This window comes from Pterocles gutturalis, unplaced genomic scaffold, assembly GCF_000699245.1.
Source record: "Pterocles gutturalis isolate BGI_N339 unplaced genomic scaffold, ASM69924v1 scaffold22841, whole genome shotgun sequence".
Classification (NCBI taxonomy): domain Eukaryota; kingdom Metazoa; phylum Chordata; class Aves; order Pterocliformes; family Pteroclidae; genus Pterocles; species Pterocles gutturalis.
The window spans coordinates 17365-32928 of record NW_010101006.1 but is presented as its reverse complement, the minus strand read 5'-3'; the positions used below and the strand labels follow the sequence as shown (position 1 = coordinate 32928).

The window sequence follows — 15564 nt, the reverse complement described above, 5'->3', positions numbered from 1 at the left end:
GGAAATTCCTTTGAAAATGGCCTTGTGCTAAAGCAATTAAATAATGTTTATGTCAGATAATTAATTCCAAGGGAAAGATGAAATTGCTGAAAGGCAAAATAACAGAGTGAAAAGCATCTGCAGATTTTTGAGGCATTTCTTATTGGAAAGGGAGGGCTTACTCCTGAAATTAGCTTTTCAGAGGTTTTAAAGTAGGGTTCAATAGCTATAAAAGCTGGATTGTTTGGCACTGGCATCTCATATTGTCGCTTTAAATGTCTGCTTGCAATTAATGTAGGTGCAATAAACATGTGTGTGCAAAGGAATTCATGGAAAAAAACAGTGCAAGTGCCACAGGAAATGTGTTGCAACAAAATGCAAGCATAGCTAAGTGAAAAAAAAAATATTGATACCCTCTTCTGAAAAATGGGAGAACGCCAAAACAACAATGAAGAAGGTTTGAATGATTGCCTGATCTGATGTTGTCTCTGGGTTTGTCCCCTATGTCTGTACTTTTCTCAGTATCACATATGGCACCCGTGCTGTGCTGGAGACAGCACCACTGCCTGGTGCTGTTCAGTACATACAGCACAGACACTTTTTTCCTTAGTAAAAGCAAGAGTTATTGTCCCTCTCCACCCTTAGGAAGCCCACGCAATCGCAACGTGCCCAGCCCTCCAAGAGGGCAGAGGAACTGTGCCAGGGAGCATGCTCACAGCTCCTTGAAGTTGGGACATTTTTCTCTTTCTGATTTCTGGATTGACTTTTGCCACATCGCATGCTTGGTTGCGAGGCTACCTCTGACAGGAGATTGCGTTCTTAGTTTTTCTTACCTGCTCGCAGTCTCACTGGGAAGTTGCTCAGACATCTTGGTACAGGCCAGGGAAGCGTGTAGATCTCCAGCTGGAGCATGGGCAGGTTCGATGAGCTCTGCCTCCAGCCTGCCTGTGTTCAAGTGTGGGATTCAGCTGGGGTTCAAGGTGTTCCAGTGTCTGGGAAGGGCTGCTCTTTTCTCCCAGATCCTTCTGCTCCCTTTGTTCTTCAAGGGGAGCTGCCTGGACTAAGATAGCTTTCCAGTCTAAAACTAAATCAGGTGCTAAGTAACTGCATTGAAGAGTTATAGATAAGCTAATGAAATTCCTCCAGCAATAGGAGTTGGAATTCCTTTTTGAAAATGCCAAGTAGAATTAGTGGGGTACTAAGTACAGCAACCAGAAGCACTCAATTTCCAACTCAGAGAGGCATCAGTGGAAGAATTAACATAACATTTGAATTAAGGTAAATAATCACTGAATTTATTTAAAGTTGTATAGGAATAAGACTTCAGTTCAAAATGCTGTTCACCAAAAATGCCTCAGTAGTTAAGTGTGGAGAGCCACAAAAGCCCTGGAGAAGACCTTGTGTGGTTTCATGGAAGGGCAGTGAGGAGCGCATCTCAGCTATTCTGGACCAGGCACTAGAAGGGACGGGCTGATCCCGATGCAGATGCAGGCAGGGACTCCTGCCTTTTGACATGGCCTCTGCCACCCGCTCCTGCTGCAGCACTGGCTACAACACTCACTCTCCCACCTCAGCTTCGCAATTCGTAAACTGGAATTAATAGCAGCCACCACTGGGGTTGTTTAAAGACTTCCCTGGGTTATAATGTGTTTCAATTCCACACTGCTCCAGTAGTGCTCGGTATTACTGTTATTACATGATGCTTTCTTAGCTTGCTGTTCAGAACAGCAGCTGCCTTCCACGGGCTGGTGTAAGCTACCATTATGCCGGGTGGTATTATGTACGCTACTGTACTTCTGGCATCCTGGTCTATCATTTAGATTAATTTGGAAATTCTGTAGTGACTTGAGGAAAACTGCTGTTGAATTGGACTTTGTCAGCCCCAAAAATATAATTAGTCCCAAAGCCCTGTAATTGTGTAATAAATGCAATGCTGAATGGTCTTGCATATAAGCCAGAGTGCTGCAATATAGCTTTTGGTACCTTTTCCTTTCCTTTTTTTTTCCAGTATGGGATACTGCATCCTTTTTGTCCATGGTCTAAAAAAGCTGTCTACGTGGTTAAATAAGTGGAGGATTACTGTTCTGACCCTCTTTGCTTTACTGCTGCTGCTCTTCTCTTGGAAGACTGTGAAACAGAATGAAATCTGGCTGTCACGAGAATCCCTTTTCAGGTATGAGAGACCACGGGAATATACTGGCATTTTTGTATTGTTTAAAGTAAGCGTGCTATGCGGAATAGTTTTCTTTAGCGTGAGTCCTGCTACTGATACACTGCTGTGATTAACATTTTGATTATTATAAAATCACACCTACTACCTTCTGGTAACTGTGCAAAAACTGGTGTCAGCACTTTATATGCTTATGCACAAACTTTGGTTCTGGAAATCACATTTTTAAGACACACTGTTTTTAAATAACTTCAGTTCTGTAGATTTACCAATAATGTAACAGTTTCCTTTTCAAAGACATAGGAAAAAGTTCATTGCAACCCTCCAGAACACCATAGTAACGCTATTGAATATATTGAATTTTCTTTTGCAATATTCTTAATGACAAAAATGAAATGCCATGAAGTGCCAAACTTAATGTACCATATTTCATTTTATTTGATTACTCTTTGCCAAACAGCTCTCTTTACAACCTCATTTATATATTTTTTTGCACTGAAACAGACTGTTTCATTTTGTGTTTTGCTAGCAAATGTATTGCATTTGCCTCCAGCTGCTTTCAGCAGTTGTCTAATTGTGAAGTAATTGCAGAAATGGAGGTGATCTGTACACGGGTTACTTAGCTTTATTTCCTAAGTTATTGGTGAGAACAAAGTTTAATTTATGCAGCACTAAAGAGTATGAAATTATTTTTTATGTGTACCCTTTGGTCTTCAGGACACACTATTTAAGTGGTTGGAGCTCTCTTAGTAGGATTTTTTTTCAAAAAAGTCTGGAATAGGGGTTTCTTCCCTCCAACGTGATTCATTGCCCATCTCCCTGAAACAGTGTTTGCTGTTCAAACAATAGAAGCCATGGTGACCAGTCTGGGTTTGTGCAGCTATCCCTGGGAAGCACACTTCCAGTCCAAACCCTTCTGGTTAACAGTGGCCACTCAGAGGAAAGCCAGATGGCTTTCCAAGATGGATCATTCTCTTGTTGAAAGGAAGGTGGGAAGATGGCAATTCCATATGCTGTGTTCCAGGCATCATCTGGTATTGTGTTGCATACAGATGTGGTCACCCGTCTTTAGGAACAGTGAAGTTGAACCAGAGTGGGTGAGAGGAGGACACCTCCTCTTACTAAGGAGCACTCTTGGGATGATATGGGGTGCCAGGGTGTCTGTTGTAGAAGAAAAGGATAAGGTTATGCCAGCTTAGTTGGGTGCAAATGGATTTCTGTCCATCCTACTCCCATTCAAAGCAGGGTAGCCATCTACAAGCCAGTTCAAATTTAGAAGCCAAGCCACTGCTTCAATGCAGCACTGAGCTGGAGCTAATACACCTTCTCCAAAGGTAGGGATTTCGTGTTGCCCAGGGTAGTATGCAGGGCTCGGTGGCTTGGGTAGAGCTGGCTTGCTCTTCAGCTCTGGTCTTTTGGGGACAATTCCAGGAGAGAATTCTGCACTCGGCTTTTGAGGAGAAGGCAGGAACGTAGATGTGCTCCTGATGGGTCACCTCGTATCATGGCTTGCTCCTGAGAGCAATCAGGAGCAGATGCCTAGAAAAGCAATGTAAGAACAGGGCCAGCAGCAGCAATGCTTCTTTCCAGTCCTCTCCCAGCTTGCAGTGATCTGCAGTTTAAAGACTTCCTGAGTCAGGAGTTACTTGCTTTTTTTGCTTTTAACAGCCACTGATGGACTTTTCTTCTATTAATGTCTCTGGCTGCTTTTTAAAATCTATTTATAGTTTTGGCTTCTACAGCATCCTGTGCGCTGGGCTCCATCGTTAAATTACACAGTGTGCACACTTCCCTTTCGTATGCCGTGAGCCTTCTGCCTGATCATCTTGTTTGGTCTCCTGTAGTTCTGGAATGTTGAATGAGTGGTGAGTAACCATCATCTCATCACTCGTCCTCTGCCTTCCATGTCCTCTGCCGGTCCTTGTGAGAAGGAGACCAGAATCATCATTCAAGAGATACATGCAGCACAGTAATGTAGGGCTGATTTCTGGTTTTTGTTCTTTTCTCCTATTAATCCCTGATCTTCCACTTGCCTTTTGTGACCAGTCCTAAGCACTGGCTAATATTTTCACAGCAGTATCTTCACAAACTCCAAAATATCTATTGTGAGTGGAAGTGTCTGATTTATAGGCATCAATCTGTGTGCAGATTTAGAGTGTGATACTTGTGCCTGTACCAGAATTGCATTTCATCTGCCATCTTATTGCCCAGTCTTCAATACCATGAGATCCTTCTGCAATAATTCGTAGTTAGCTTTAATTCCTGCAGTGTGATTCACATCAGTGTCATCAGCAAACATCTTGCCTCCCTGCTTCCTCTCTTTCCAGATCCTTTGTGAACATGTGAAGCAGCTCAGATGCCAGTGGATGTTTCTTGTGAACCCTACTTTCAGTCTTCTCCAGTTGTGCTGGAGAAGACTGTGGTCTTTGCTTGCTGTTTTTCAACTAGGTGTTGATTCACAAGAGGACCTTCCCTCTTACTCCATGATGCCTTTAAGAAACTGGAAGTCTTTAAAGAGGAATTTTATCAAAAGTCTTTTTGAACATTCACGTATACAGCGTTGATGTATGTGATTCTGACTGACTAGGCTATACTTAGATTTTCATAAAAGCTTTCCATAGTTACAGTGCTATGTACCTGTTGAGACCATCAAAGAAAAGCAGATCTGTCCAGCTAACTTATTTCTGCAAAATACAAGCTTAATTCCTCTCTGTTGAATTGTAGTTATTCAGAAGTTTGCTAGAACTAGTCTTTATTACGGTTTTTCCCAAGTTACTCGGAGTGTAAATCAGACTTACTGGTCTGTTGGCCCCCCCAGATCTCCCTCCCCTGGAGCCAAATGATGTCATGTTCATCACCTCGCATTTCTCTAGTGCCAGCCTCATTTAAATGACAGGTTATATACCGCAGCTAGTAGCAGCTTCACTTCTGATTTCCTTTGTATACGTATTACCAGGCCAAATGGATTTATGACTGTTCTTAGTGTTGATTTGTTTTAAAGCCTCTTTTACTGCCACTTTGGTTTGAGACAGTGCTTTGGACTTGCCCCTGTAAGGAAAAGTTCTCATGTGGCAACTTCCTTCAGTTCCCCTGTAGTGAGCACTGGTGCAGATAATCCATTTAGCTTTTCTGCTGTGGCCTCTTCTTCTTCAAGTACTACGTTTAGACCTCCATCATCTACTTGCCTTAGGGGATCTTTGGCAGGTTTCCTATGTCAGATGTATTCCATGACTAGCTTTGATGGCTTTAGCAAGTTTTTCCTTAAATCTCTCTTGGTCTGCCTAATTGTGGTTTATGTTTAACTTGCTGAAGTTTATACTCTTTTCCTTTTTCCTTCTGCAGCTGTGATGTTCACTTTTTAAAGGGTGTTTTTAATTTCTCATAGCCTTCTTTGCTATGCTATTTAACCCTATTGGCGTTTTTGTTGTCCTTTTAAGATCTTCTTTGATAGGTGTATCGTGAGTCTGTAATACAGACTCTTGTTGTTGATGGGAAGGAAATGCAAAAAAAGAGTAGTATAGAAAGAAGATAATTCCATCCCAGGAGTGGGAGATGTCCTCTTTGGAGTGGAAGGAGAAAGCTATATAAAGGCTGATGAGGAGAGGAGGAAGAAGTGGATGGAGGCATGTGCAACAGCAATAAATTAGAAAAGACAGGGCAGGAGGAAGAGATAAGGAACAGTAAAGAAGTATAAGGGAAAATAATAAGGAAACAGAGCAAATCTATAGATGTGGGAAAGAAGACATAAATTAACCTACTGGTAGTCTCTATGTGTGTTAAATTTTAAGAAGTATGTGCTGAGAGAATCTTTACTCCCATTCCTAGTTCTTAGTTCTTCTTTCTCCACTTGCTGCTTTAATTAATTACTGCTTTTTCCTCCTCTTACTTTTTTTTTGCCTTCAGGTCGGCTTTCCATTCCTCCATTTGCTTGGATTTGTTTCTTCAGGGTTGATCTGTCTTGATTCCCTGGCCTTTGGCTGAGACCTGTTCTGCTATACATGCTTTCTCTGTGCTGGTCCAGGAGAAGTTTGTATACTCGGCATGTTATCAGTTGTGTGCTTGTACCTCATTTTGTCCCATTCTCAAGGCTTACCCCACTGTGACATTGTGCTGCCAAGTGTCAGTACTGTTGCCATCTCTGGTCATGGGCTGCAGCGACTCTCAGTCCCAGCTCAGGGACCAAGTTTTCTGGATGCTGAAGTCCCACTGGATCTTGACTGAAAGGAGCAGTGTGGGGGAGGATGCTGCTGTCTGAGGAAATGATGCATCTCCACATAGGTGCACAAGCATATGTGCAAGGCCTAAATGAGAAGCAAATGAACCGCAAGTATAAGAAGTAGCCAAATATATAGAGATCTAGATATTTGAGGTGTATTATTCCAACAGATCTCAAGAAGCCCCATCAGTTTGTCTTACCGTATTGGCAGGTGGGCAAGGAGGGTTTGCTTGTTGAAAATTTAAGGAACTACTCTACAGAGCAAAGGCACAGGCCAGGAGGTCAGGCTCCAGCCATGGTCAGTGTTAATGTCTGAAGACAGGGAGACAGGGAGAGGGAAGTGAGAACTGTGGGCTAACCTCTGCATCCGCTGTACCGACCTTTTCAAGGTTTGTGAAGCTGCCATGTTTCCTGTTGCTCCTCAAAAGCATCTGCATGTACTGCCCACGTTTGTGAGCAGTACCTGGAAATGCGGTTGTAACCAGCAACGGAACTGTATAAAAGTGGGATTTTCTTCGTCAGCAGTTTTCCCTCCAAAGCCAGCTCTGCTGACTTAAGTCATTTGCAAAAACCAATCTAGCCCCAAAGGTGGCATTTACTGCTGCATGCTTTTGCTAATTCTAAAAGCTAGCTCAGCTGAGGAGAGCAAGTCCTATTGCATTTTGTGCATCTTCTATAGAATGGCTTAATACGGCCCAACATTGATATCTGTGAAAATCAATACAAGGGTAGGAGGCCAAAGAAAGCAATTGTTTGCGTCATCCAGAGCATAATCTGCTGTAGAGAACCTTTATTGATGATAATGGTTCCCAAACCAGAGGAGACCCCATCGGTCTCCCAGGGCTCCTGCTGAGGCAGGAGTGGCCTCATTTCCTTGAGCACTTTTTGTATGGAAACCACAGAAAATCAGTGAAGCCTCTGCCTTGCACAGAGTCACTTTGCAGAGCAGAACATGCACTTAGGAAAACAACAGAGGGGATCACAGGAGACTTTTCCCAGTGCAAGTGGGATTTGGCTAATGCTGGTATTTGAGGCTGGAAAATATCAGTGGTATTTTATTTCTCTGATGTACAGCTAGTAGGCTTTTGCCTTTCCATGGAGAGAAAGTGTTATGTAAAAGTGATTGCCTATTGTTTATTTTCCATTTACGTTGCTTACTGCTGTCGTAGAAGTCAAAAGGGAAGGAAATCCTCCGGAGAAGTGACGTCTGTTCTTGGTAGGCTTGTTTCTGGCTGGAGCCAGATTGGTGCCATAGATTTTCAGAAGGGCATATGTGTGCTGAGCTGGGGAGGAGGGAAATAAGAGAGTTTGGAAAACCACGTTGGAAAATTAGATTGAAATTGTGAGAGACTGGGGTCTTGTAGGAAGCAGAAATGGAAAAACATTGTGTTCTGCTTTGTTATTTATACTCCACCCTTTCCTGCTTGGCTTTCATTATGGACATTATTGTTTCCTCTGTCAATGAGCAGCGTTCTCGGCTGGTCAAGAATCAATTAGCTGGAATGTTTGCCTAAACTGTCTTTAAAAAATCCCCTCCATGTCCAGCACTGTGTTTTCTACTACCCCCCACAGCACAGAGACTCCATGCAGCCCCGGTCATTGCTACATACATTTGCAAAATGAGATACCTTCCCCCCCGCCCCCGTCTGTGCAAGGAGAATAAATAGGTCAGGGAGGGCGAGTGGCGTGATGCAGAGGAGAGCATCGTAAGAACCTGAATGGATTTCTGTCTTTCCTATGTCATCCCTACCCAAAGCATGCAGATGAAAGAGGCTTTATTAGTGACATTTTAATAAATGGGGCCAGCGGGATTAATAATAAATTCTACTTAAAGGGAAACAGTCCCAAATTAAAATATTTACACATATGCATCTTACTGTTAAAACTGTATCTCATTAGAACTGAAGTACTTGTGCATATGTAATGTATTCACGATTAACTCAAGTTTGGTCTGTTTCGGCAGGGGCTGCAGCAGAGCCAGCAACTCATTGCACATAACTCTGAGAGAGCAGTAGTTTTGAGTGCCTGTCCATGTCTCTGCCTGTAACACTGGCGCTGATGTAATAAAACCCTCTCTGTATAAGAATTAATATTCCAATAATGCCCAGAGGTTGTAAGTGTGTAGTTAATAGCTCCCAAGGCCAATGGAAATTAACACAGCCGTAGCAGTCACACATTACTTGCTGCTGGTGCAGTATATCTCTGTAAAAACTAATATAGAAAATCATTCTCTTAAGAATAGCATCAATTAACTGATTTAATTCAGCGATTAGTCACAAAATGTCTTATTCCTGCAGTGCTCCCAGTAAGTAATTTGGAAATACCTGATGATTAGGAAGCCAAATGCAAGGTGTATTTTTAATTTCAGTAGGCAAACTGTGGTTGTGTTGTGCTGAACTCTGTAAGGCAGCCGTGGGCGAAGCTCTGGAAGCTCTCACAAGTAGGCATTAGTGATGCTTGATACCACTGGCTGCAGATAACCAAAAAGATAGTGTATTTGCTGCTATGATTCTCCAGCGCCATTTTTACAATTAAATCCCCGACAAAGGGTTTCTGCAGCTGTGGGTCACCAGGGGAAAAGGTGTGTACCCCACTGTAGGGGCTGTGTGCAACCCCGTCTCATCATTATCAACTTCCATGCCCATTAAAGTTAAACAGGCGAGACAGACAAAGCAAAGCAACAAGACTTGGGAAATTCTTAATCCCTGCTTTTCCTACCTGAGGTAGGAGGGTCAGAGATGATGGGGCGAGAAAAGACAGCAGCTGGCAGGGATCTGCTTGTGAGCCAGAAACAGCACTTTGTGTGCTTTTACATGAACAGATTCATCCGTCCTTATTTTCTATTACCCTAGAGAGCCCCTATTTATGTGCTGGAAAGGATTCCCCCATTAAATGGAGTACCAATTTCTCTGGATTCTTGCAGGGGGAAATGTTTCCATGGTGTACGTGCTCCTGTGATTTCTTTCTCTCTTTAACCTTGAAATGGCATTTCCTCTAGCTGTGCAAGGTGTACCTTGCTTTCTCTGCTTCCAATTAAGTAAATAAGCATATGCTTGCTCTTCTCCTTTTGTCTTTGTGCCCTCATTATTAATTCAAAATGTTGAGTCCACTGTACACAGCAGGGGAGATGAAGGGGAGGGATGGGGTGGCTGTGCAGCCACATGCCCACAGTCATGTGTTACAATGTGAGAGCGTACAACTTGCCAGCTAAGGGTGAGTCCCCTTAGCCCTCACATCCTGGCCATGCTCTGCTCAGCGCTGAGCGGTGCTTAGGTGCTGGCTGGGTACTCAGAGTATGGTATGCATCCCCTCTAGTGGCTGATGCGTATGGAAAAGGTACCTTCTTTCTGGTACCTCCAGCCGACAGATTTAAATCAAGATTTTCATAAGGTGCTTTGTGACACTCAAGTTTAAGCAGGGAGCCTGTTATGGCTGTTACAGAAAGTACTACACACTTTCCCCTCTAAATATTATCCTTTTCAGGATCTTTCAATTTAATAATTCAGATTTTGATATATGACAGCATCTGGCCACAGGGAGTGTTGCAGTGTTGGTGCTAGAGGTGTCCGTGGTGGCCAGAAGGAACTGAATTGCTGACAGATATTTATGTCCACCTGGGGCATGTGGTGTGCCAGTGCGTGGGGCAAGCTTGGCGTTATAAGATGAGTTGTGATGGCATGAGCACGCAGGAGGTGACAAGGTGCTCAAAATCCAAGCAAACCTTTCAGAAAAAGGGACTGTGAGAAGAAGGGAGACCTCGGGGAAGGTGGGGTAACCTGGCCACTAACTCTGTCCTGCTTCTGTTCCTCTTTGCAGCTCTGGAGTGAAGACCCTGCCCCACAACGCCAAGGTGCACTACAACTATGCCAATTTCCTGAAAGACCAGGGCCGTAACGTTGAGGCGATCTACCACTACAAAACTGCTCTAAAGTAAGTCCCTTGAGGGCCCAGTGGGGCTTCAGCTGTGCGGTGCAGCCTGCCGAAAGCCCAGCCTTTCCTGCTGGAAAGACCCTGGAGTGGGTTGCCTGCTCCTCACCCCCTGACTCCTGAGGGACAGCTTGGCTTTCAGAGGCTGGGAAAGTTCCCTGGCTTGGTGTTTGCATGTCATTAAATGAGGTAGCCTGGCTTCCCTCCAGCTGTGTGTGTGTGTGTGCATGTGTGTGTGCACGCACACTTCAATGTATAAGATAGAAATGTTACCATAGCTACACGTTGAGCAATGAGGTGTCATTTACTTGGCTGAATGTATGCTGGTAAGCAGGAGGTAGTTGTCATAAATGCATTTTCAGGTTCCTGGGCCATTTATCTTAGTAAATTGTTAATGGTGCATGCCTGGAAAATGCCAGTGCTGTAGCCATCTGAAGTACGGTAATAATAATAGTACTTACTACTTGTATTGAGGCTTCTGTCCACAGAGCTTTGCATGAACACTAAACTAATTGATCCTGAAAATGCTCCTGTGCAGTAACAGGCTAAATATCATTACTGTGATTCTGTACGGGGGGAAGCTGAAGCAGGAGGATGAATTGCCTTGCCCGTAGATGCACAGTAAATCTGGGCCAAGGGCTCGTCTGTAATATGCAATATCCCCTGTGGTACCTTCGAAGCGCCTTCCCACCAGGCGTGGATGGAGTCACTCCCTATGAGCAGCATGCCTCCGCTCGCCGCTCCCATGGGTGCAGTTAGTGGAGCTCAGCTGGGGCCTCAGCTGCTCCCCACTGCCTGGGCAGCGCTCGGTGCAGCAAGCAGCTACTCCCCATTTCCCAGTTCCTCTCCCCTGTGATCCTGGGGGCTTGGGAGAAGGGACAAACCGCTCAGGGGAATGAGTACAGGGAAAAGGTGGGGTTGGAAAGGGAAGGCAGGCATGGAAGTTGCAGATAATGTCCTTGGGGAAAACAGGCATATGTGGCAAGGACAGACAAGATGAGGAGTGGCTCTGATGGACAGCAAGGGGAGAGCCAGCTTCACAGGGCATGTCAGGAGGTGCAAGAAATGTTATTTCCTGACATGTGGTACAGCAGGAGACTCCAGAAATTACATCTATGTTTTGTCTTCTGGCCAGCTGACAGGGTTATACCAATGGCCCTCCAAGAGCTCCTAACCCACCCAGGTTCAGCTGGGAGGACAGGAGTTCATTGTCACTGAAGAGGGCCTGAACCTGGGTGAGTGTCATTTTTAGCTTTTTTGAGCAGCACCCTGTTCTGTTTTACCACACTGGGCATTTGGGAAGTCATTTAGAAAAACCTCCATCCTTTTTTTTTTTAATGTTTCCAGGAAGGGAAAATCCAGCACAACCATCAATAAATCATACTGAAGGTTAATTACCCTGGCTGTTGAAAATGTCCTCCTTTATTTTCAGTCTGGTTTGTTTAATGTCAGCTTCCAGTCATTGGACTTGTTTACACCTTTAAATGCCACACTGAAGAGCCCATTACCAAAAGTCTATTTCCCATAGAGTGACCAATTCCTCCCTTAACCTGCTGCTTGATACAACCCACTGACGTAGCTGATGGTGTTTTCAGTGGCCTGCAATTTTTTACAGTCCTCCAGCCATTCCTGCAGCTAGTCTCCAAACAGTCTTCAATTTACCAGAAAAGGCATTGCAAGTTAAAAAGAAGAGGGACTAACAAATGTTGTCCGAGCCCTGCAGTGAATATGCTCTTACACAGAGTAACATAATTGCCCCTAATGACATTGCCTCTGGTTGTGCGAATGGGATTTACTGACAACAGATTTTGTTCTTCTCTAATTCAGCAGCACCCATTTATTATAATTATAGTGCTGTTCTTGTGCTCTGCAGTATTTCAGTTATGAAAGGGTCTGTTTTGAGAACTGATTGCAAACATTTCCTCAGCTTTATTAGATACCATGTTTTGCGCTGGTGGTATTGTTTATAGAGCATCCGAAGCCTTATCATGGCTTGGAACCACACAGAACCAACTGAGCTCTTCTCTAGGTGCTCAGTCCTTCAGTGGCACCAGTGCTAGTGCTCCAGTTACTTCAGTAATTTCAGGATTAGTTGGCACTTTTCAAAAGTGAGCCCCTGTCCCCACCTTGCATCTTTGCGGTCCGACCCAGCAGCACAGACACCCAGCAGCACAGACGAGGAGTTGGGAGTCTCCTGCTGGCTGCATCACTGGAAACTGCGTTACTTTGTCCCACCACCTCATCTCTCTGCACTTACTCTTCCCTTATTTTTACCCCTTCTTCACACCCCTGTCACAGGGCATTTGGGGCCTGTGTAATAAGCAATGAAACAGTGTAAGTAAAAATCATAGTGTATTCTCCTGTTGAGAATTACATTCTGTGTTTTCCCCTCTGAAATGCCTGGGGGTTGTGTGCAGGTCTTGCAGTCACTGCTGGGTGCCTACGCATGAGGACTGTGTTCAAGTGGTGGAGGTGATGGATGTGGGACAGGCAACATGACATGGTTTAGTGAGTTAGGTGGTGTTGGGTTGACGGTTGGACTTGATGATCCTTGAGGTCTTTTCCAACCTTAATGATTCTATGATTCTATGATGGATATAGTGCAAGACCCTAGATGGGTATCACAGATAAGAACAGATTTCACATCCACGCTATTTACCCATCCTCACAGACTCCACCTTTGCAATTGCTGCTCTGATTGTAGACCAGTTACTCTACAATTAGAGAGAACGAAGTAGTAGCTATAATATCCTGAGCAGATTTTCATGATTCAGGGTATTTTTGGCCACTGGCCTGACCTGAAAATGGAAGAACAGCGGGGAAGCTGAAGCACCACTCCCTCTGTGGATTTCCTCATCAGGGAGCAGGCAGATGAGCAGCTCAGGTGCTAACACAACAAGCTTCCCTGACTTTCCCAGGTACCCCTTGCCGAGTGTCTGCTCTGTGAGTCCAGGTGTATCCACACTCCCAGAGTACAGAAAATGCAAACTACTCAAGAGGCTTTACCATCCAGCAGCAGCGCTGTCAGAAGTAAGGGGAGATCAAAATGTCGTATCTGCCTAGTGCGCAGTGAGGAGATCAATAAGGGAATTAATAAGGAAATGGAGTCAATAAGGACACAGACTGCTGCCACCACCACCCAGGAGCTCCTGGGAGGTAGGAAAGGGAGAGCAGCATCCATCTGAGTCACGTTGGTGATGGCTTATCCATCATTCCAGCTCACTTCTAAAGCTTGTGCCAAATTACAATGTAGGTCTGCTTGATCTCTGGTGAATGAGTTTAACTGTTTGCTAAACAAAGGTGATCCTGTCAGTCCACACTTGGCTGCTTGAACCACTCGCAGTTACCATACCACCAACGTAATGATGCGTTTCCACGTGCTGCTTCTCTGCCAGAAGTGTCAGTTGTCATGTAGCTATTTAGAGAAGCAACCCATTGCTCCTGTGAAGTAGGCAGGTGATGTTGCAGCTCTATCTGTGGGAGAGGATGTTGAAGTGCATGCAGGTTATGTAGTGAAATAACAGCAGTTGAAACTTAAGTCCCAGGGAAGTTGATCCCCGGTGCTTCTCCTGCTCTCAAAGGCAGGCAGGATCGTCTGCTGGCAGGTGTTGGTGTATCTCTGTTAACTTCAGGGCAGATAAATGGTGGAGGAAAAGAATGTGTTTTCTCTTGAGAGCAAAACTGCAGGGCAGGTTTCGAAGGCAAACTCAAAAATTGATCCTGTCAGCCACCTGTTGATGGCGTTGAAGGTGGCCCCTCAAAAAACTCGTTTCTCACCGCAGCCCAGGGGCCAGAGACACAATACCCTTACATAGCCTTAGGTAACTAGTCCAATCTAATCATGCTGTCCAAGAGTGGGGGAAATGAAAACTGAAATGAAATGCAAAAATGGAGAACAACATTTGAATTGGAGAGGGGGAGAAAGAAAAGAAAAAAGTTCTGTGCATGTAGGAAAAGCTCCTCCTCTATGTTGCATTCCCAGAAGGGGAATGGTAGCAGAGCCCTTTGGAGATGCAAGATGAGTTACCTGTAAAGCAGACCTGATGAACAGCTGGCATTCTGCAATTGTAGCAGTGGGTTGTAAACCTTTTGGCTTGCCTTCAGTAAAACAAGAAAAACACTGCTGGATTAGGCTGCTTTGCTGGTTTGCCTGACATATGGTAGTGACCCCAGGAGATACTTGTTGGGTTTTTTCCTGCAAAAAGTAAAGGCTAGAAATACTCCATCTGAGATGTGAGTTGACTATGGCTACTGTGGAAGCTGGCCTTAACATTCTTGCTGCTGCTTCAGCTGCAGATTTGCAGCTGTTGCTAGGAATTTCAGAGACCCCATGCTGCTGGAGATCAAACAGTGCTGCTCTGATCTGAAATAAAACTTGTCTCACCACTCTTGTGTTTGTGAGTGAGAATACGAGGTTGTGTAACCTCACACAAATATGAAGAACATCTGTGATGTGCTAATGAAGACATATTTGCTGTTGTTGATACTTACCAAGCTTTTGTCCTGCTTCTCCCCAGCCTTGCTTGCTTGACGTTGCTGTTGAGACTGTTTTATCACTCCTTGGGAATGCACATGCGCTGACATACAGAGAGAGAAAAACAGCAGAGCCTTAAAACCCATTTGATGAACATTCGTTATATCTTTAATAACCCTTTTAACAATGGAGGGGGGAAAAAATTGCCTTCCCTGATACAGTTGCACTCATTCAAAATTTTAATTCCCAAAGCAGCTCTGTCTTGCCCTCCGTATCTCCATGTTTTTTTCCAGGGCTGTGCTTTCCATGGATGGCAGATCGATGTGAACAACTACAGGTGGGGCTGAAGGAGGTTGCTGGGTTTCTTGCTGGAGTTGGGTGAATAAATGTGCTAATAATAATCTTGTGCTATTCAAGCTACATTTCTGTGTCTGGCAAAAGGTCAACATCTAAAATTTTGTACTTGCACTTTTGGACAGAAAACTGTATAGATTTGCCCTTAATTAAAAAATGTCAGTAGAGTATTGTGTTTAAGTTAATAGTAGGGGAGAGTTATCTTTGTGTAAAGGCAGGCACTGTGACCATCAAATGATACCAAATGGTCAAATCAGAACTGAATTATTTCTTCATAAGTTATTTTTGCTGGATGAAAGTAATGGAAATGAACAGGGATTGGGGGACTGAAAAAGGAAGGTGCTGTAAAGAAGGAAATACAGACAGTTAAAGCCACGAGAGAGAGAAAGAGACTCAGGCTGGCCCTGCAAGCATCAGGCACCTGGGGCAACCCAGAGCTGCTCT

At 44.3% G+C, this 15564-nt stretch overlaps 1 protein-coding gene across 1 annotated transcript in view; it reads left to right on the top strand.

Moving 5' to 3' along the window:
- LOC104467906 (transmembrane and TPR repeat-containing protein 1-like) overlaps positions 1-15564 on the top strand; it is a gene marked incomplete at both ends in the record, with an annotated part of 38660 nt that overhangs the window by 12300 nt on the left and 10796 nt on the right. The window contains 2 exons of the mRNA XM_010081878.1: positions 1988-2152; positions 10182-10295. Of these exons, the coding sequence (XP_010080180.1) occupies positions 1988-2152; positions 10182-10295 (279 nt within the window). The remainder of the gene's footprint in view (positions 1-1987; positions 2153-10181; positions 10296-15564) is intronic.